A 21,694-nucleotide genomic window follows, 5' to 3' on the forward strand; every position below is an offset into this window, starting at 1 on the left:
ATAAATAAGAGAGCTTTATAATGCGATTTCTTGTAGGCTCAGGATTCTTACCAGACCCCTCAAAATCCTGGAATAGTACCTAGACCTAGTGAACTTTACTACAGTAAAATTGGACCTGCATTGAAGGCAGTTGGGCTTAGTCTAGATGTATCTCGTCGTGACTGGCCTTTGAACGTAATGAAGGCTGTTCTAGAGGAGCTTATGGAAGCAACTCCACCAAATCTTCTAGCTAAAGAACTTTGGTCATCATGTGCTACACCTGATGAGTGGTGGAGAGTTACACAGGTAAGCTATAACATATATTATTTTCCTTTTTAAAACCATATTTTTGACTTGGGGGCGGGGCAGCAGATGCTTGGGATGCTTATAGCAATGGCACTCTTGTAGGGACAGGTGAGCTAGTACTGTTCAATCATCACTTAGCAGAAGTGTATGCTTTAATATGGATAGTTAGAAGAAGGGAGAGCGAGAGAGTGGGCGTAAAAGCAGAAAAAATGGTGCCCTAGAAAGAAGTGGAAAACCTGATTACCTGTATCTTAATTAGCCTATTACTTGAAGTTCTTAAAGAAATGAGTGCTCTGTTGGTAGATGTCCTGAGACAATCAGTAAAGGAGAACTTGCAACTGACTGCTGTGAATTATCCTAAAAAGAATAATAATAATAAAATAATTAAGTGATTTTTTTTTTAAATTCCTAAAATCAAAAACATGATTCTGAAATTTTCTTTAAAGTCATACGCGAGATCCACTGCAGTTATGTCCATGGTTGGCTATATAATTGGTCTTGGAGACAGACATCTGGATAATGTTCTTATCGACATGACTACAGGAGAAGTTGTACATATAGATTACAATGTTTGTTTTGAAAAAGGTAAAAAAAAATTTTTTTGTTTTATACATGTTCAAATATAACCTTTTTCTTAATAATTAAAAATCTGAATCTTTCTCTTGAAGGAAAAAGCCTTAGAGTACCAGAAAAAGTTCCGTTCCGGATGACACATAATATTGAAACAGCACTTGGAGTAACAGGAGTAGAAGGGGTTTTCAGGCTTTCTTGTGAACAGGTAGGCTGTGTGACTTCTAGAAGTGTGGGGAACTCTCATCTGTTGTTTGTTTTGGAAATGCTTCCCTTCTCCTTACTGCCTTTTCAAAGTCTTATTCTATTCTTATTCTTTAAATGTTTGATATGGAGGAAATAAGAGTATTATTTTGGGGACATTTTATATTTTTGTGAAACACCTAAAAAAAAAAAAAAAAAAAAAAACGTGCAGGTATATAAAATTTAGCTCCAGATGTTGGCATGATCACAATAGTCCATTGTTTGGCAGGTTTAACTGACTTCTAAAAATTAGGCTCTCCAGATAAGAAATATAAAGTATTATGTTTAGAATACTATGTTAAAATTTGAGATAAATGCAATGTAAGAAGCACATAGCCCATCATACCTGCTAAAATTAGAAATAAGGCACACCTTTAACCGTGAGTGTGATTAACTATTGGAAAAAACTACCAAGGGAAGTGGTGGATTCTCCGTCTCTTGATGTCCTCAAATCAAGACTTGGATGCCTTTCTGGAAGATATGCTTTGACCAAACACAGGTTTTTGAGCACAGTACTGGAGTAACTGTGTGAAATGTACTGGCCTGTGATATACAGGAGGTCAGACTAGATGATCTGATTATATCTTCTGGCCTTAAGCTCTATGAAGCTATTATGTCTTATGAGGATATAAAAGATGGTTAGAGAATTTAATACCTGAAAAGTTTTTGTATTCTAATAGTAAATTGAGGGGGTGTTTCTGGAGAATTTGTGGTGATGTGACAAAGAAGGCATTAAGTTTCACTGAAATCTTAACTTACTGCTGAGCATGTTCAGAGACTTCTTTCAGCCGCTAAGAACATTTTTCTTTATTACTGCATACCAAACAAATGAAGTAGCCCTCCAGGAAGACTATATGTATGTCAAACTTACATTTCAGACTTCAGCTTTTTTTGGTTGTGTGGTTTGTTTGTTTTTTTGTTTTTTTTAAGTGGTGAGATTTTTATTTATTATATATATGTTACACAAGGGGGAAGTGGGAATTTTTTTACTCAACCATAATTCAAATGACTGAAGGGATTTTGCTTAGTTGTCATTATCTTTCCTCTTCTTTCGCTACTACTTTTCTTCTCTCTGTCTTCCCACCTCTGCACTCTTTATGCACAAATAAGAAAAGAAAAATCAGCTTTGGGCAGAGACAAATATAGGAAAATTCAGCCCCAAAGTAAATCTTTTCAAAGAGTTAGGAGCTTGTGAAGAAAGGTTAGAATGCAAACTCTAGTGTAGCTGTAACTCAAGAAAGCGCTATTTGAACTTACAGCTATAATTCAGTATATCCACCTTCAGGAAAGTTACGGATTGCTTTATTTAGCTATTCAAATATTAATGTCTATATTGTATTTAAAAACTGTCCTATTTTATGAGGATAGCTTAACCTGACTACATTTATTAAAATACAGGTTCTACATATTATGCGACGTGGGAGAGAGACTTTGCTTACATTGCTTGAGGCTTTTGTGTATGATCCTCTTGTGGACTGGACAGCAGGAGGGGAAGCAGGATTTGCTGGCGCTGTGTATGGTGGTGGTGGCCAGCAGGCTGAAAACAAACAGAGCAAAAGAGAGATGGAAAGAGACATCACTCGTAGCCTCTTTTCTTCAAGAGTAGCTGAGATAAAGGTGAAGTAGTCACTACAGTAAAATGTCACATTATACTATCAGATAAAACATTTTTAAAATGCTAGACACGTCATGAATAGTAATTCTTCACATTTGAAAGTAGTTTTTGCATGTTAGAAAATAGTATTTGTTAAGCGCATAACACTTACAGCTTTTATTGAGCTAATTCAGGCCCAGGTTTAGGAAAGTATCACTGTTTAGGAAGGACACTTAAGAACATGCTTAACTTTTAAGAACATGAAGGTTAAGTATGTGCTAAAGTAATTTCCTGCATTGTGCCACAGGGTTGAAATCTGAAGCCTAGAGACAAGATCGATATTTTGATCAATCTTAAAAGCTTAATACCGGTGAGAGTTGAGGAAACCTGTACCCATGGATTACAGCTGAGCAGCAGCACAGAAATGAAGTACTCCCTCCTCTATCCATTTGAATAAGTAGCACATCTATTTTTCTAATTTCTATATCTTGATTTATAGGTAAACTGGTTTAAGAACAGAGATGAAATGCTGGTTGTGCTTCCTAAGCTGGACAGCAGTTTAGAAGAGTATCTAAGCTTGCAAGAACAGTTGACGGACATTGAAAAATTGCAAGGCAAATTACTAGAAGAGATTGAATTTCTAGAAGGAGCAGAAGGAGCCGATCACCCATCTCATACGTTGCAGCACAGGTATAGAAGTACCCGTGCTTCTACAGTGCTTTTATTTGAGGATCTTAAAACTTTGTTTAATATTGCACTGTTAGCACATTGCAGCTTTTTATGAATTAGATGCTGTATGCGCATTGGTTAATTTTATAATGGTTACTTCGGACCAGAGATTGACAGCAGTGAGAAACTTCTTCTCACAGTGCAAATACAATTTACAGAAGTGTTTAATATATTCGTTTTAAACTTTTTATAATATGTAATCTATGAAAATTATAAAATAGATTTTCAGATCAATTGAGTTAGTACGGCTTTGAGCAGTGTAATTAAATATTTCTCATAGGGCGGTTAATAGATTCTGTGACTTCTATAACTCAGGTATTCTGAACACACCCAGCTGCAATCACAGCAAAGAGCTGTTCAGGAAGCAATCCAAGTGAAGCTGAATGAATTCGAGCAGTGGATAACACATTACCAAGCTGCTTTTAATAATTTAGAGGCAACACAACTTGCAAGTCTTCTTCAAGAAATTAGCACCCAAATGGACCTTGGTATGAAATAAATAGTATTGTATCCTTCTCTTGGTATTTTTATCCATGAAAAAGTAATTGAACTAGTATTTAAAACCAAATGCTTTCTTAACAAATGACTTAAAAGTATGTTTGTAATACTCTGGTTTTAGACATATAAAGATCTGATTTTTAAATTATGGTCATATTACATATGTGATCACCAATAGTTACAGGAAAATAGTTAAAATTTAATCTCTTTCTTGAAAGGTCCCCCAAGTTATGTACCAGCAACAGCCTTTCTGCAGAATGCTGGCCAGGCACATTTGATCAGTCAGTGTGAACAGCTAGAGGGAGAGGTTGGTGCCCTTCTTCAACAGAGGCGGTCTGTTTTACGTGGCTGTCTTGAACAGTTGCATAACTATGCAACAGTAGCTCTTCAGTATCCCAAAGCTGTGTTTCAGAAACACCGAATTGAGCAGTGGAAGACGTGGATGGAAGAACTCATCTGTAACATGACAATAGAACGTTGTCAGGATCTCTACGGGAAGTAAGTTGACAGCACAATGGATTTCCCTAGTAATTTAATCCTTGCTACTTTCAAGATACTTTTGTTTTAAGCAGGAAATGTAAAACACTAAAGTTTTGTTTTATGTTAAAATGCCATAGTCTTTCCAAGGAGTGTTTCCTTTTAAGGTGCTATTGCAGCGTTTTAAAAAGAAAATAGAGAACATCTTTTAAAGTGTGGTCTCACAGCTTCATCCATGTAGTGACAAAACAGAACTATAAATATTGTTGCTTTATTTTGTGATTAATGGCTGTGCACAGCTCTAGGAAAGTGATCTTAATTGGTTTAAAACAAAACAAAACCCTACACCACACCAAGCAGAGTTTTGGTCATGAAAAAGAAGTGATAGAGGCTCCATGAGGTCCAATAGGGATTTTGGTATTGTTATCAAATACTACAACAATGGGCGGTAGAAAAACACTAAAGCACAGTGAACTGATATTTTAGCATGGTTAGTAGTTTTTAACGTTAATTGTACTTCTGACATTAGGAGACTCCTGGCTTGTTGTCCACCAATTGATCCTGAGAATAGATTTTAGTGTTAATGCTGGATTATACTCAAAAGGCAAGAAAGATAGGAAGTCCATTGACTTACATCAGTGCTGTTCTAAATTTATTGCCAAGTCATTCCCTAAAGAATGTTGAAAGGTGACATTAAAGAAGGAAGACTTTTTTTTCTTTTGAGTTAAAATAAGCATTGAGTATATTGATCTAGCCAAATGTATCTACAGTATTAGAGATGTTCTGGAAACAAAGGATCGAATTCTGGCTAATGAAGGGGAAGTGAACTTAAACTCTCCACCTCAATAAAAGGAGATGTATTCAAAACAAAAGCAGTGTTAATTTGCATTTGTATCCTGGCTTAGATCAACTCTCATGATTTTTTTTGTGTGCCAGGGGGGAATTTGGATGGACATCATGACTTGGGCCAGGCACTTGTGTATCAGCAGACTAAAACTGGTTGGAAAGAACTAAAATTTTCAGAAAGGGGTGGGGAAGGGGAATCTTGTGAATGTTTTGCCATCGTTTTTTTTGACCAAGAGACATGATCTGCACAGGAGCTGTCCATGCACTATTGTACTCCATGTCAGGAGCCATTGAATGAGTTATCGGTCCATGATTTGACAGAAGAGCCAAAGTAGGGTGGCCATCCTCCACTTTGTTCACATCTAGAATTTGGCCCAAAATATTTGATGATTCGTGTTTAAATATGGAGTACTCTTCCTAGGGAATGGAATGCAGCTTGTTAAAGCTTCAGAAAGGAGAACTTGTCATTTTGCTGTCATTTTACAGGTATGAAATGCAGTATGCTCCTCAGCCACCTCCAACTGTATGTCAATTCATAACTGCTACAGAAATGACTCTTCAGAGATATGCAGCAGATATAAACAGCAGACTAATCAGACAGGTGGAACGTTTGAAACAAGAAGCAGTCACTGTGCCAGTTTGTGAGGAACAGTTGAAAGAAATTGAACGTTGCATTAAGGTTTTCCTACATGAAAATGGAGAGGAGGGGTCATTGAGCCTAGCAAGTGTTATTATATCTGCTCTTTGCACCCTTACAAGGTGAGCAGTGTGTTATACAATATACTATAGGTAGTTGATCTCATGGTCCCTGGATAGGGTGCCCCCTATGAGACCCTTTTCCAGCCCCCTTATTGTACCCTTTCAAGTTCCAGGCCTGTGCCTCTACTTCTTTTTGTGGTCGGGTCTTGTGATCCAACCACTGTCTCTGGGTTACAGCCCCCTGGCTACCAATTGTGACTAATTCAGGAGAGCTAGCTGGGGTTGGATACTGCAAGGTTTCCCTTTTGGGAGCCTGAGACTGTATGCGTGTGATGCAGTGATGCAGAAACAGCTGATTAAAAAAGAGCATGATTTATTTTTCCCAAGGATACCCAGTACTTAGAGAAGTGGATTTAAAATAAGAAACCTACATGCATATTTCCTTACCTAAGCTTTTAACCTCTTTATCCATGGCTCAGGTGAGTCTGGCTTATTCCCCATCTCTGAGGTGGGTGAAAAGTCTGTCCTGCTTGCAGCTTTTCCCCCCAGTCCCTGAATGTCAGTCACTGTCAGCCTTTTCACTGTCACATCCTGACCAGCCTCTCTGACCACTTCCCCCTACTTTCCTGCCAGAAGCACCTTTTAAACTGGTCAGGATTTTCTGATCTTTCAGGTTCTCCTTTGATCCCCGTTTAACTTTGGAAGAGTAAAACATCATAGCCCGGATGGATCCAGCTAGGTGGTCCTTCCCCACACCACCACACTTGATGGCCCAGCCACTGTTATCTTAGTTCCCTTGCAGCTGCCTACCTAAGAGACTGTCTTATCTGTGTCATTGTTTTCCCTTTCTTACCTGACTCCTCAGAAACCCTTTTACAGCCTCCTTTGATTTCACTCTATGCATTTAGGCAGGCAGCAATACACAGTTGCTGGGAAACTGTCATACAACAGGGAAACAGTCACACAGTATTCATAAGAAATATAACAGACATTTTCCCAGGTCATCACAGATGACTTTATATTCATGTTTTGGCCAAAAAAAGGTAATTTTTTTACACTTGAGTTATTGCTATTAATATGTAAATTTTAATATGATTTTCTAATCAAAGTCAATTTAATATTAGTATTAGAAATCTAAATTATCATATTGCCTAGAATATACTATAAAATATGTTGCCTTTTTTAAGATCAGTTCCATTCCATGTTTTTATGGCTAGCTTATCAATTTAAGTGGTAGCAAAGTAAACTTAATATGCATTAGCACATGTCCTTTTACTTGTTTAACAAAACCATTGCTTCATTTAGACGTAACCTAATGATGGAAGGTGCCGCATCTAGTGCTGGAGAGCAACTGGTTGATTTGACTTCAAGGGATGGAGCCTGGTTCTTGGAGGAGCTATGTAGCATGAGTGGGAATGTTACATGCCTCGTGCAGTTATTGAAGCAATGTCATCTGGTCCCACAGGACTTGGACATTCCAAACCCAATTGAAGCATCAGAAGCAGTTCACTTAGCTAATGGAGTTTACATCTCACTTCAGGTGAAGTGTACTTTTATGCGATTGGTTTTTTCCAAAGACATCGGTGAAGCCATATAGTTTGTTGTGTTCCAGAAATTCTCCTAAAAAAGTATTTATAATTATTTTACATTATTACCAGAAGTCTTTTATCCCATTTATTCCCTGACTCTCAACCTATTACATTTACTATAATTACTTAATATTTAAATGACTAAAACAAACTATTAATGCAACCCAGAATTTTGAAAAAAGTTACTATTTATTAATGAGATATAGAAGATGGAGATAGTAACAAATTAGTCAAAATAACAGCTCCATGTCTTGCTGTTATTTCATATTATTCCCTATCACTGGGAGTCCAAAAAGGTTTCCAAATAGTGTTTAAAATTTTTCATTTCTATTTATTTCTAGCTTTAATTCCCCCCCCCCCCAAAAAAAAACCTGTTTGAAACACGCTAAAGGAATACTTTACAGGCCTCATTTCCCTGACATGGGAGGGGGGGAAATGAACTATCTTAATTTTACCCACAGAAGAGTGCTCACTGATAGAAACTTTTGACTTTAAAGGCAACTCTGAATCATATGGACCAATTACTTGATTTTCACCAGCCATCCATTTGACTATGACAGGTGTGACTGTTATTTTTTTTGAGGATTTTCGTGCTCCTGAGTCACTTTTCAAAAGCACTCTTTACCCATCTTTATAAAGGGCTTTGAGAGTCTCTGGAGAAAGGTGCTATTATATTATTAACCTGTGTTTCAGAAGCATGTATATAACTTAATTGCACTGCACACAAATAAGGCCATATTTCCTTTTGAGTTCTTGGATGAGACTTGAAAATCTTACGAAACTAAGCTAACTAACCTTCCTTTTGGTGCATCTTGTTGTCTTGTTTTGGAGATGGAGGGCACTGGCTGATACCTTGCACAACCTGCTGTAGCCCTCTGATGCATTCTGCTTAGTGAAAATAGTGGTTCTCAAAATGAAGTCTCTGTACCACCAGTCATCTGCAGAGCACTTGCAGTTAGTCCTTGTAGTGCTTTAACTCATTTCTAGTTGCTAAACAGCAGTCAGATAATCTAAGTCTACTTTAAATGTTTTCCAATTATTTTTCCATATAAAAAATGGTTATTTGCTACAGGGTGGTGGTTCACTCATCAGTGGGAGACTAGGTAATCTGCATAAGTCATGAAAAGGTGACAAGGTGGGCAACAAGACCCTTTCTCTAAGATACTGCCTTCACTACTTAATGTTGTAAAACCCTTTGGTTTATGTACAGTGCCATTGGTTTAGGTTTAAAACAGCTACACTCAAAGTTACAGGGCTTCCTATTCTCAATTTATACGATAAAATATTTGAAGCAAGTTTCTGATCCTTTTGCTAGCCAATAGTCTATTGTCTTCAAACAACCTTTACTGTAGGTGGCATAATAATAAAATAAATAAGGCATTGCATATGACACCTAAAAAGGGAGGACGCTATTTTTTTTCTTCTTCTTGCATACTTCTGACAGGAATTGAACTCAAACTTCAGACAGATCATTTTTCCAGAAGCTCTTAGGTGTTTAATGAAAGGAGAGTACACTTTAGAAAGTATGCTTCATGAACTGGACAATCTTATTGAACAAACAACTGATGGAGTCCCTTTGCAAACGCTGGTTGAATCTCTTCAGGCCTATTTAAGAAATACGGCTATGGGGCTAGAAGAAGAAACACATACTCATTACATTGATGTTGCAAGGTAAATAGTTTTGTGTGTGTTTCCTTTAGTTCAAAGTCAACATGTTTTGCCATATTCTAACCCACCGTATCCAATTCTTGGTTTGTCTTTAATTTGATTATTTGTTACATATGTCACCTAACAATGGATAATACTTAGTTTTTAATAGTAAAATGAGTATAAATGTGAGATTATGAAAACTTTTATATTTTAATCATCGTAAATTAGACCTTACGATGCATTTGATATCTGGGGTATTTCCCAAAGTTTATAGGCAACACAAGACCATTCTTTTAGCCAGACATTTTAAAAGAAAAGCTTAGGAAAATATGGAGAGAGGAGATTTCAGGAGAGCAAGTGTCTCTAAAATCTGAGAAGGCTGTGAACTGGAGTGAGGAATTCATAATTTTTGCAGTACCTGCAGCAGCCACGGTTTGAATGAGTTTTCTGCAAAAGACTTCCTGGTCAGATAGAATCACCAGTGGCCATAGGTATTTTTGGTACCAAAAATCTTTTAACCCCCTTATCTTTTTTTCCTAGAATGCTTCATGCTCAGTATGGTGAACTAATTCAGCCAAGAAATGGTTCAGTTGATGAAACTCCAAAAATGTCAGCTGGTCAGATGCTTTTGGTTGCATTTGATGGAATGTTTGCCCAAGTAGAAACTGCATTTGGCTTGTTAATTGAAAAGGTATGGCTTTATATTTCAAAATATCCTTGAGGCATAAGACATTTATAAAACAAGAAAATAATTCTTTCCTTACTTCCATTCAGCTAAACAAGATGGAAATACCTGTCGCTTGGCGTAAGATTGATATAATCAGGGAAGCCCGGAGCACTCAAGTTAATTTCTTTGATGATGATGATAATCGACAAGTTCTAGAGGAGATTTTCTTTCTAAAGAGACTACAGACAATTAAAGAATTTTTCAGACTCTGTGGTACATTTTCTAAAACTTTGTCAGGTAAATATGCATTAATGTAAAAGAAACCATTTTTGTTTCATAGCAATAGGAAACCTCCCTGCTCTCCACCACTTTACCTGTGATATGAGTACAGAATGAAACTAATCTGTAGTTCTGTAACTTACATATTTTAAGATGCTAGTGCCGAGAAAATAAATGTAAATTCTGTCATGTAATAACATTGCTGTCTGTACAGAAAATAAATGAAATTTTTCTAGATATACAAATGTTTATATGAAATATTGTTTATTTTTTAAAGGAGCAAGTTCACTTGAAGATCAGAACACAGTAAATGGACCTGTGCAAATTGTCAATGTGAAAGCCCTTTATAGAAATTCTTGTTTTAGTGAAGACCAAATGGCCAAACCTATAAAGGCATTTACAGCAGATTTTGTGAGACAGCTTTTAATTGGCCTTCCAAATCAAGCCTTGGGGCTTACTCTGTGCAGTTTCATCAGTGCTCTGGGTGTGGATATCATTGCTCAAGTAGAAGCTAAGGACTTTGGAGCAGAAAGCAAAGTTTCTGTGGATGACCTGTGTAAGAAAGCTGTAGAACACAATATCCAAATCGGCAAGTTCTCACAGTTGGTCATGAACAGGGCAACAGTATTGGCCAGTTCATATGACACAGCATGGAAGAAACATGATTTAGTGCGCAGACTTGAAACCAGTATTTCTTCTTGCAAGACTAGCCTTCAGAGGGTGCAATTGCATATTGCCATGTTCCAGGTAAACCATATGTAAACTCTTTCCAAAATTGTTCATCTAAAAATATGCTTCAGTTGTGTCATGCAGGCACATAAAATGCATATTGCTTGTGGAGGGTATAATGAACGTTGATGGTTTTTAGTAGACTTAATTTAGTTTTCAGTTTTTAAATTTTATTTAATACATAGATATGGAAGAATAGCATAGCATGCTGGTAGCTTGTGGAGCTAGCTGCTCTCAAGAGTGCAAACATGACCATTTATAATTTAAGTTTTGGAACTAAATATATATAAACCAGGAGGACCGGAGACACTGGATGTTTAATTAGGCCATAAATGTATTCTTATGTAAATGTACCCAGCAGATACAAGTGTATGGTGCAGGGAATGCCGTAATCATTTCAGTGTGTACCTGGGGGGCTTCAGTCAGCCCTCTCCCTTACCCATTGTGGTCCTCAGCCAACCCGCAGCTTGGACCTCCCCCTCTGAATAGGGGTAAGAGAGGGCTATAAAGGGAGGGGATTTGGTTCCTTGCTGTACCAGTCGTAGGAGCCCCAACCCCCCACCTTTCCCACTCCTTTAAAGGATATCTCCTTTAAATCCTTTACTAATCCATTTTATCGGATCTCTCTATCCCTTCCCTACGGAGTATCTGCACTGGACATCCACCCCATGCTCCCATAATGAGTTGCAACATCATAGTCTAATTCCTTTTCCTGTTTGCCCAACTAAGCCTCTCCCCACCCCAAACCAGCTGTGTGGAAGGTAGGAAAAAAAACACTTGTCCAATCTGGTGATGAGGGAAAAATTCCGTTCCAGCCCCCTGAGAAAGGAGGAACTAGTGCAATGTCCACAGTGAAAAATCCACATCCCTGAGCGACATACCAACCCAATCCTCAGTGTAGACAGCGGTACCTTGACAAGAGAGCTTCTCCCATCAACATAGCTACTATCTCTTGGGGAGGTGGATTAACTCTGCCAATGGGTGAAGCTCTCCCATCAGCATAGTAGCATCTTCACTAAAGTGCTAAAATGGCACACCTGCACTGCTGTATGTGAAGACAAGCCCGTAATGATTTCTGCTGTGTAGATATTTGGTTGAGTGTAGTCTTGTGATAAGTCTTCTTTCTGGAATGTTTTGTATGTTTTAGAAAAGTGGAGCAGGAACTTGTTTTTTATTTTAAATGTGAATGAATTGTTTTTAAAAATCAGCAATAATAATTAAAATGTTAATTGCTAAACTGATTCATAGATGTCTTCTCAAATATTCTGTTTGTTAACCTCTGATAGGTTAAAAACCAAGTATAAAGTATAATCCCTTTTTCTTTAGATTAAGGGTACATATATATATTTTCTGAAGGGTTAATAATAAATGGTTAATCAATTTAGTCCAACAGGGCAGTACATTATTTATATCCATGGCTTATAACCATCTGTATCACCTACTGATGTTTATAACTATCTATGATGCCTGCTGCTTATATCTGTAACATATTTGCCATTTATTAATGGTTTATCCCTTTATAAATATACCCTTGATATAAAATGTAACCATAATGTTAGAATTAATGTCTTCTTATAAAAGTTTAACATTTTTGAAAGAAATGATATAAACTTCAATACAAATATTTTTCTGAAAAAGTGGCAGCATGAAGATCTCCTTATCAGTCGCCCACAAGCCATGTCCATTACTCCTCCACCCCGTTCTGCAATTTTAGCCAGCATGAAAAAGAAACTTCATACGCTCAGCCAGATCGAAGCTTCAATTGGAACAGTTCAGGTATTTTCTTGTTTTGGGTGTGTTTTTGCAGCATGCATAAATGTGAATTCTTTCTCCTTGTACTAACGCAGTCCACACATTCCAAAAGTGTCCACCTCTTGATCACTATGATTCTGGATATTAGCCATTGTGAGCTAACATCTTTTATGTGAACTTGTTAGTCTGAGTTGCCTTTCTTTGTCCCACCTTTTGCGTAGTATTCCATTACTTCATCCCTCTGCCTCAGCAGACACAGCATTCTCTGCTTGGGATGGCAGAAAATTTGCTCCATGACTAAATACCCAGATATACAAAGAATCCTTCTCCTGAAGGCTGAGACACTTATCCTTCAAGAGGAAGGATAGTTCCATGGGTAGAGTGGTTTAAAAAAAAAAAAGTCTTTATTTTTTGCAGTTTTTTGATTCAGCATCATTTTCTCAATCTAGGAGAAGCTAGCAGCACTTGAAGCCAGCATTGAGCAGCGTTTGAAATGGGCAGGAGGTGCCAATCCTGCATTGGCCCCAGTCCTACAAGATTTTGATGCCACTATTGCTGAAAGAAGAAACCTTGTCCTTAAAGAAAGTCAAAGAGCAAGTCAGGTACTAAAGCTATTTCATTGATTAGTGTTGGTTTATTTGAGAATTTAGGAAAGTTTGTTCTGCCCTACTAAGGTAGGGTTTGGAAAATCTCTGGTGCCACTAAGGGCAGTTGACTAGTTTTGGGAATTCCAGAGCTTATCCCAAGTGCTTTTAAATTAGAAAAAACTATATAATGTTATTGCCCATGAATTGACACAGTTGTTATTACTGCCTGCTTTGAGTGCTCTTGTCTAGAAGTAGACTTGCAGATAAAAGCTTAGAAGCATCATTGTGTTTTTATTTGATGTAATATGCAATTTAATTGGGGTGGTTCTCACTTTTTCTGCTTTGTAGGTTACTTTCCTCTGCAGTAACATAATTCATTTTGAAAGTTTACGCACTAGAACAGCAGAAGCCTTGAGTCTTGATACTGCGTTATTTGAACTTATCAAACGTTGTCAACAAATGTGTTCATTTGCATCACAATTTAACAGTTCAGTCTCTGACCTGGAGCTACGTTTACTTCAGAGAGTGGTGAGTAAAGTTGATGGGGGAGATGGATTGTAAAATACAACATAATTACCAAACTTATGAATGGCTTCTCCACTTTATTTTCACTTCTTATTAGTTTTGTGTGCTTGTTTTAGCAAGGAAAGCGTATTGGGTTAAATCCGTTTAGCAGTAAACATAAAATGGAAGTACTTGTATATTAAATTATTCTGTCTAGATAGAGCTTAAAATTTTCTTTTTTTCAGGGCACCAATCTTGAACATCCTATCGGTAGCTCTGAATGGCTTCTTTCAGCTCACAAACAACTAACCCAGGACATGTCTACACAGAGGGCAGTGCAAACAGAGAAAGAACAACAGATAGAAACAGTTTGTGAAACAATTCAGAATCTGGTTGATAGTATTAAAACTGTGCTCACTGGTCACAACAGACAACTTGGAGACGTCAAACATCTGCTGAAAGCCATGGCAAAGGTAATGCCCAAAACTTCTATTGTTTTGTTATAGAAGACCTACCAAGTGTTCAAGGGAAAAAAAATTACCAGGGTATTCATGATAAGCTACCTCATAGTATTCCCTAAAATTAAATATTTAATAATGGCGATTCCTGCTCATGTACATAGGGTTGAACTGATTAACACTTGGAGATCAAAGAAATTTTACACAAGGGTATATTGAGTAAAGGGGTTCAGTATCAGGTCAGAGTGATACAGGTTGATCAGATATTGGTAGACCTAAGGCTTGCCTTTCTTGTACGCATGTCCCAGTTTCTGTTTTAATCCACACGCTCACACAAACCTTTTACAAATTTTGTACATATCCGACATTTCCTTTTCAAGTTAGAGAAATCTTAAGAAAATTTTTCTTCTATTGAAATTACAGTCACTTATGTAAGTGGTGTTCATAGGAAAACCCATCAAAGGCTGTAGAAGCAGGGCAACTGCTAAGCTTTTCTATGATGCAGAACAAAGCAAACGTGAATCTTAACACCTAGTTTCTTTGTTTATAGGATGAAGAAGCCGCTCTTGCAGATGGTGAAGATGTTCCCTATGAGAATAGTGTTAGGCAGTTCTTGGGTGAATATAAATCATGGCAAGACAATATTCAGACAGTTTTGTTTACATTAGTTCAAGCTATGGGTCAGGTCCGCAATCAGGAGCATGTTGAAATGCTGCAGGAAATAACTCCCACCCTGAAAGAACTCAAAACACAGAGTCAAAGGTAAAGCTATATCTTCTGTATGGTTGTAGAGAATTTTCTTTTCTGTTTACATATGTAAATAAAACCAGACACACACATACCATTCTAATTCTTTCCCAATCTATTTGCAGAATTTCACTTCATTTTTACTCAGGTTTTCATTTGGGATTTTCAAGTAACATACTATAGCTGAATGTATAAATTATTTATGGACTTTATTATGTTTCCTAGTGTCTACAATAATCTAGTGAGTTTTGCATCACCCTTAGTCACGGATACATCAAATGAATGTTCAAGCCCAACATCAACTGCTACATATCAGCCAACCTTTGCTGCAGGTAACATTTGGGAAAGTATCAAATCAAACATGATGGATTTTTTAGCAGCAAATTTTTTTTAGCAAAAAACAAAAATTGCTTTATAAAATTTACTGCAAATGTAACCAGTGAGTTAGTTTGTGAGCGTGTCCCTTTTCTTAAATAAAAATATACTGTAAAATTGAAAAATTGATATAAACATAAAGTAGCCTCTACTTCAAACCACAAATCCCAGAAAATGTATTAATTTTTTTTATACTCCTTGTTGTGCTTCATGCTCCATATCAAATATACTGTAAATGCACCAGAACCTGTTAGTTTGGAACCCTCCGGATACCTTATGAACAAAGAACGAGTTAGTGGTGCTTTGCTTTGTTAAATAGCCTCACATCTGAATTCATCAATCCAATTTTTAAAGGGTCGAGATTAATTTTAAAACATCTGAATTTACAAATTACCATGTAGGGGTTTATTGTAAAATCAGTACTTGGGGCGAGTTTACATTCTAACTCCTATTGATAATAGGAATAGCTTGCGTAAGTTCCTCACAACAGTTGAGGCAGTGGAATCTTTTAACTTCATATAAATACATGGTTTACAAAACAAAAAAATATTCTGGTTTAGTTTTGTGAGGTGGGGAAGTAAAATGGGAGCAGAAATGAGGAAGTCTGGGGAGCAGAAGAAAAAAGAGCTGTGGTAGGATCATGCATTTGTGTATGTATTGAAATGCTGAGTGTGGCTGTCAGATGTGTGTGCATATATAGAAAAATAAAGGATGAAATCTCTACAGTGTACTGTTTTGGCACACTTACTACACCTATTTCTCAAAGAGAAAAAAATCAAACTTGGTGAAACAGGTATTTTTCACAGACTACATGTGTGTGTATATACCAAGTTTTAATTAAAAATATTAGTTGTATCCAAACTCAGTTTGAACTGTTAGTCTGAAAGGACACTTTTTAAATAGCTGATGGAATTTTCATTCAGACTTTCCAAATTTTTGTCAGGGCTGAAAATAAGCATGACAAATTCTGTACTAAAGGATGTGTTTTTTGAACATTAACATTGATCTACCTTGTAAACCATATAGCTTCCTTCAGTCCATTCTGCACACGCAGTTCAATAGTAACGTACATGCACAGCAGGTGTGTGTGCTGTAGGCCTATGGAGATGACCTCAAGCAACTCAGACCAGGCTGTCACACAAATGGCCCGGTTAAGAAAAGTTTCTGGAGTGCCACGTTCTCCTCAGGCCTGTGGGGTAGAGGAGCATATGGAGAAAAGGTGGATGGAAAACCAAAAGGCCAGTAATCTACTTAGCTAGTAAAGGTGAAGCTGCCTTGAGAGACAGGTAGCTGCAGGCTGGGTGCAGAAGAAAAAGGGGAGGAGGGAAAGGTCAGAGTAGCTGGAGAGAGGAGATGAAGAAGGCAGAATCAGAGGTTTAAGGGGCAGAAGAGAGCAATATGCCGAGGCTAATGCAGCTGTTCAGTAGTTGGACAGGATTTGTGGGTGGGATGAAAAGGCCAATGTACAAATTAAAAAAAAAATCTATTTCATGTCAGGAATCCAAATCCCAGGACCATGGAGTTGAATTTGCTTATTCATTCATATGCTAGTTACTAATGGGAATACCTTGGCTGCTAATCATCTCCCAGGAACTTGTTTTAGAGAACTAGGAAGTTAATGACCTGTTTCTAAATAAGAGGAAATATATATATAATGTTAATTTTTACATTTAAATTTGAATGTAAAAACAAATCAGTTTTAGTAATACTTTTCTCCATTCTGTTGCTCAAATGATTAAACATTGTCTTTACAGCAGTGCGTAGCAATACAGGACAGAAGACCCAGCCAGAGGTCATGTCGCAGAATGCAAGAAAGCCAATTCAGAAAAATCTTGCTACGTCAGCAGATACGCCTCCGAGCACAGTTCCAGGAACTGGCAAAAGTGTTGCCTGTAGTCCTAAAAAGGCCGTCAGGGACCCTAAAACAGGAAAGGGTAAATAGTGGAGTAAAAATTGTTGTAAAATGTGTTAATGTGCTTCTGTATGTACTGTTACATGTAGCTGATTGTTTGAATTTGCATTTTTAGCTGTGCAAGAAAGGAATTCATATGCAGTTAGTGTGTGGAAGCGAGTCAAAGCCAAGTTAGAGGGCCGAGATGTGGATCCCAACAGGAGAATGTCTGTTGCTGAACAGGTGAGTTGAACTTGGTAAAAGTTTAAGTAACAGTCCTTGTTAACAATATTTGTCAATAAATTATCAATTTCCTTGTTTATCTTTTGTTAAAGCTTGACTGCAAAACTACAGTGAGTGGTCTCAGAATTGGTTAATCCACATTGGAATATTGTGCTCTGTCCTGGTTGTTTTATGGAAAAGAGGGTCAGTGGGAGGGATAGAATGGGAAGCAGTATTGCTACACTAGAGCTAGTTGGGAGAGCAGGAAGAGGGGCATGTGATAACAAATTAGACGTGCCTTTGCAAGACAGTGTGGGAGCAAAAGCACCCAGTGCAAATTTAAGCCATATATGCAGAGAGTCACTGCAAAGTAGGGAGGCTCTGGTGTAAAGTGCATCTGTAATATTCTATTTAGGCAGCAGGGTGTTCAGTAAAAACTGTCATATATATATATATAATATTTACTTTAGTGACCCAAAGTTCTCATTCTTGTTAGCTCTGCAGAGCCAACACAACTAAGTGTGAACTATATTGTATTCCTTTTTTCATGCATCAGAATTGTTGCCTTTTGTGCATACCTTTGCAACTCCCTGTCTTTAATAAGTAACACAAAGGGCATAATTTCCCTGTGAATTTCAGCATTACAAAGAAATGCTTAATTTTACACACGCAAGTCAATGGCACCTATCTAGTTCAAACAGGAATTCAAGGAAGTCCTATTGCCTGCTATGCAGGAGGTGCTAGATGCTTGTAATGATCATATCTGGCTATATAATTTATGTATATATGAGCATGTTCTTAAATATTTGCAGCACTGGGGCTTTAAAGAGGATACTTGGTCTTTCCTTTTCTGAAACTGTTTAATAGGCAGCAGGTTTAAAACAAACAAAAGGAAGTACTTCACACAACACAGTCAATCTGAGGAACTTGTTTCCAGGGGATGTTGTGAAGGCCAAAGCTGTAGCAGGATTCAAAACAGAATTAGATAAGTTCATGGAGGATCGGTCCATCAATGACTATTAGCCAAGGTGATCAGGGATGCAACACCATGCTCTGAGTGTCCCTAGCCTCTGACTGCCGTAAGCTGGGAGTGAACGACAGAGGATGGATCATTCAGTGATTGCCTGTTCTGTTAATTCCTTACGAAGCATCTGGCATTGGCTACTGTCGGAAGACAAGATAGTGGGCTAGATGGAGCATTGGTCTGACCCTGTATGGCTGTTCTTATGTAGATTTGTATAAATAAATTAATTGAATATTTAACGTTTACTTAGAAATTCACTACAAAAGTTTCTAAATGTTAAGGCCTAGTCAGCAAGTACTTTTATCAGTTAACTATGATTTGAAAATGCATTCAGTTGCACTAATTTTAATAGCTTTTATTTATTTGTCTCTTTAATAGGTTGACTTTGTGATTAAGGAAGCAACTAATCTAGATAACTTGGCTCAGCTGTATGAAGGTTGGACAGCCTGGGTATGAATAGGAAGAAAGCAGATCAGTCTGGTTCAGCAAGGTCAGACATCCACCAGAATCAACTCGGCCTCAGGCATCCATAGCTGCACCACAGCCGGTGGTGATGCATACTGGGGCTTAATCTGAGGAAACCTAGGAAATCTCGGTGCACTGGGAAGTGAATCCTGCAGGATAGCTGCACTCAGGGATATGCTAAACACAATGGTCTGCAACCCCCCAGGGTCAAGGGTGAAAGCTCACCGCCTGAACAACACGGTTGTCTTTCTGCTACAGAAGAACTGCAAACGTGTCCGGGGGTTAGCTGCAGAAAAGAAATCGGAATGCTACAAACCGCAGAGTGATTGGGACTCAATTCCACCTGACCCTGTGAACAATTCAGGAAACATCAAACCCTGTTCAAAGAAAAACAGAAAAATGGGGCCGAGAAGAAATCACAGCAAAGGAAGATTTGATGCATTTAGATTCTTGTTACTCTTGTTGGTTGGCAACAGTGCTGGTTGAGTTGACCAGTTAGTATAAAAAAGGCTACAAGATATGAACTTCAGAAATGGACTGAAAACAAAGAGCTGTATCAGATACACACTACATTGGAAGAACTTCTGAGATAGAAGAAAAAGCCTTTGTGTCTTCCCCTTTTTCCCCCCCTTGTCCCATCCCCTTGGCTTATTCTTGTAGTTTAGGTGTACTTCCAATATACTTTTTATTTCAATCCTTGTATTTCACAGTTTAGTCAAATTAACAACATAATTTTTGTTTGGTAAACAGGAAATTTTCCAAAAGCACTGAAAATATTGAACATTCATTGATTATTTCTGAGTTGGCTGATCAAATGCAAAATGTAATTTTGGTTACTTTAAAATCATTTCTGTGATTTTTATCATGTACAGTTTCTCAAGATTGTCACTGTGCATTTAAAAGTAATGAATCTAGCAGGCATTTGATTTAATGTGCACTTCCCTCTGCTTGCAGTGTACACTTTTTTGTAATTCAGAATTGTCCCTCAAATCTCATTCTACTGTGATTGCTGTAGTTTCTTTGGTAAAATGTAGCTAATCCAATGTAATCTTTACCTTTTTTAAAACCAGGATAGAGTATCTAGTAGAGTTTTACATTGTTGATGACAGATAAACAATAAAGTGATATTCTGGTGGAGGTAGAGTGATATGCTTTTTAATTCACCTTCTTAATACTTTAATTTACACTTGTAAATTATTGTGCTTCAGTTTACTGGGGTTTTCAGGACCTATACATATAATATTAAAATGAAGGACTATCCAATTTTTGTTCAACTCATTTGAAAAGATTTGTGCAAAGTAATTTTTGCTTTGCCATATGACTTCAGTAGATGGTTGTTCAATAATGCATTGATAGTTAATTTCTTACCATCAAGATTTTCTTAAATTCAGCTTTGCACTCAGTGTGGTTATGATCAGAAAAGTTTCTATAAAAATGGCATCTATTTAACAGATCTACTTCCAGTTTGTACTGTCTCATATCTGCCTATTGACTAAAATATTTTTTCCACTGTTTTATTCTTTAGACTATATGGACTGTGCCATACTATGGAAGAGATGAGCTGGTTCTCTTTGTGGCTCATGCACTTAGCACAATTCTGTTCCAATTACAGAATCTCTTACTAGTGGTGATGTCCAAGACAGAAAGCACATTGCTTGACTCTCTGATCCCAGATGAATTTGCAGGGCGGGCAGGTGTAAAAATCATTTCTCTATTTGTAAACTTAGCAAATTTGATATAAAAGCCATTGAAAGATGATAAACTTGGAATTCCATTTTAGCCACTTGGAACTTGTGCCATTTTAGCCACTTTTCAGAGTAAAAACACTTTAAATACTGAGCTACCCAAAATATTTTTTTTTAAATCTGAACTTAATCATAATTAAATATCTTGCGCCAAGTTCACCACTTGCATGAGCTGACACAATTTTCATTGATGTTACTAGAGTTGCACTTATGTGAATGGAGAGCTTGGCCTTTAGCGAGAGTAGTGATTATCAAATAACACACATTAACAACAGGCATTAGTAACAGAAGAACATACATTATTTTGCATATTTACCTGTTACCTGTTCTGCCTTCTCAGTAGGTCCTAGGTAGATCTGCGTTCACTCTCCTTTTGCCAATCTTTCATGGACATACTCTTCAAGTGTAAGATATTCCAACAAAACTATGGCCTTTTTTGCATTCTGATTGCCTGACTAGGTGTAGGGAAGTGACAGGCTATATGTTTATTGATACTCATGACAAATGCATTCCAATATCAATGCTTTCGAAACCCTCTGCCATGACATGTATTGCAAGAAATAGTGTTTGAATGTTGCAAGCAAAGAAAATTCATATGCCTAACCAGACACTCATGCTGTTAGTCCATTTTACTTTTTCGCCACTTTCAAATAACCTTACAAACAATCTGTATTGGAGCACCATAGTAATAAGACTGTATTATACATGCTGTTTTATTTCTTGGAAGCTGGGGGAGGGGAGGGTTAATGCACTCACCTGTGGCTCATGTATTATACCTCTGCTATCCAGAAATGAAACGCTTGTGTGGAGATGGGTTCTTTACTGCCTAACTGAATAAAGTTTAAAAAGAAAATCAGCTTGTATTCTTAGTTTCCTTGTATGGTATTCTAAATTACTTTTGTCAAGTATCAGAGGGGTAGCCGTGTTAATCTGAATCTGTAAAAAGCAACAGAGGGTCCCGTGGCACCTTTAAGACTAACAGAAGTATTGGAGCATAAGCTTTCGTGGGTGAATGCCCACTTCATCAGACGCAAGACTTTTGTTTTTGTAAGGTGTAGGGAGAGGAACA

General features: G+C 37.4%; 1 protein-coding gene across 2 annotated transcripts in view; it reads left to right on the forward strand.

The window, feature by feature from the left end:
• The window catches only part of SMG1 (SMG1 nonsense mediated mRNA decay associated PI3K related kinase), a 119,532-nt gene extending 98,051 nt beyond the window's left edge, over nucleotides 1-21,481 (forward strand). Inside the window, exons 42-63 of one of the 2 annotated variants that reach the window (XM_034784999.1) lie at nucleotides 37-285; nucleotides 732-870; nucleotides 954-1,063; nucleotides 2,497-2,715; nucleotides 3,192-3,382; nucleotides 3,737-3,909; nucleotides 4,138-4,417; nucleotides 5,729-6,001; nucleotides 7,247-7,481; nucleotides 8,975-9,201; nucleotides 9,721-9,871; nucleotides 9,955-10,144; nucleotides 10,404-10,873; nucleotides 12,494-12,631; nucleotides 13,057-13,209; nucleotides 13,543-13,722; nucleotides 13,944-14,171; nucleotides 14,707-14,918; nucleotides 15,129-15,235; nucleotides 17,033-17,212; nucleotides 17,306-17,412; nucleotides 18,794-21,481. In XM_034784999.1, coding sequence (XP_034640890.1) covers nucleotides 37-285; nucleotides 732-870; nucleotides 954-1,063; nucleotides 2,497-2,715; nucleotides 3,192-3,382; nucleotides 3,737-3,909; nucleotides 4,138-4,417; nucleotides 5,729-6,001; nucleotides 7,247-7,481; nucleotides 8,975-9,201; nucleotides 9,721-9,871; nucleotides 9,955-10,144; nucleotides 10,404-10,873; nucleotides 12,494-12,631; nucleotides 13,057-13,209; nucleotides 13,543-13,722; nucleotides 13,944-14,171; nucleotides 14,707-14,918; nucleotides 15,129-15,235; nucleotides 17,033-17,212; nucleotides 17,306-17,412; nucleotides 18,794-18,871 — 4,290 coding nt within the window. In that variant the 3' untranslated portion in view covers nucleotides 18,872-21,481. Of the gene's footprint in view, nucleotides 1-36; nucleotides 286-731; nucleotides 871-953; nucleotides 1,064-2,496; nucleotides 2,716-3,191; nucleotides 3,383-3,736; nucleotides 3,910-4,137; nucleotides 4,418-5,728; nucleotides 6,002-7,246; nucleotides 7,482-8,974; nucleotides 9,202-9,720; nucleotides 9,872-9,954; nucleotides 10,145-10,403; nucleotides 10,874-12,493; nucleotides 12,632-13,056; nucleotides 13,210-13,542; nucleotides 13,723-13,943; nucleotides 14,172-14,706; nucleotides 14,919-15,128; nucleotides 15,236-17,032; nucleotides 17,213-17,305; nucleotides 17,413-18,793 lie in introns of those variants that run through there. The other variant, XM_034785001.1, reaches the window with a different exon arrangement.
• The last annotated feature ends 213 nt before the right edge of the window (nucleotides 21,482-21,694 follow it).

Source organism: Trachemys scripta, chromosome 10 (genome assembly GCF_013100865.1).
Source record: "Trachemys scripta elegans isolate TJP31775 chromosome 10, CAS_Tse_1.0, whole genome shotgun sequence".
NCBI classification, from domain to species: domain Eukaryota; kingdom Metazoa; phylum Chordata; order Testudines; family Emydidae; genus Trachemys; species Trachemys scripta.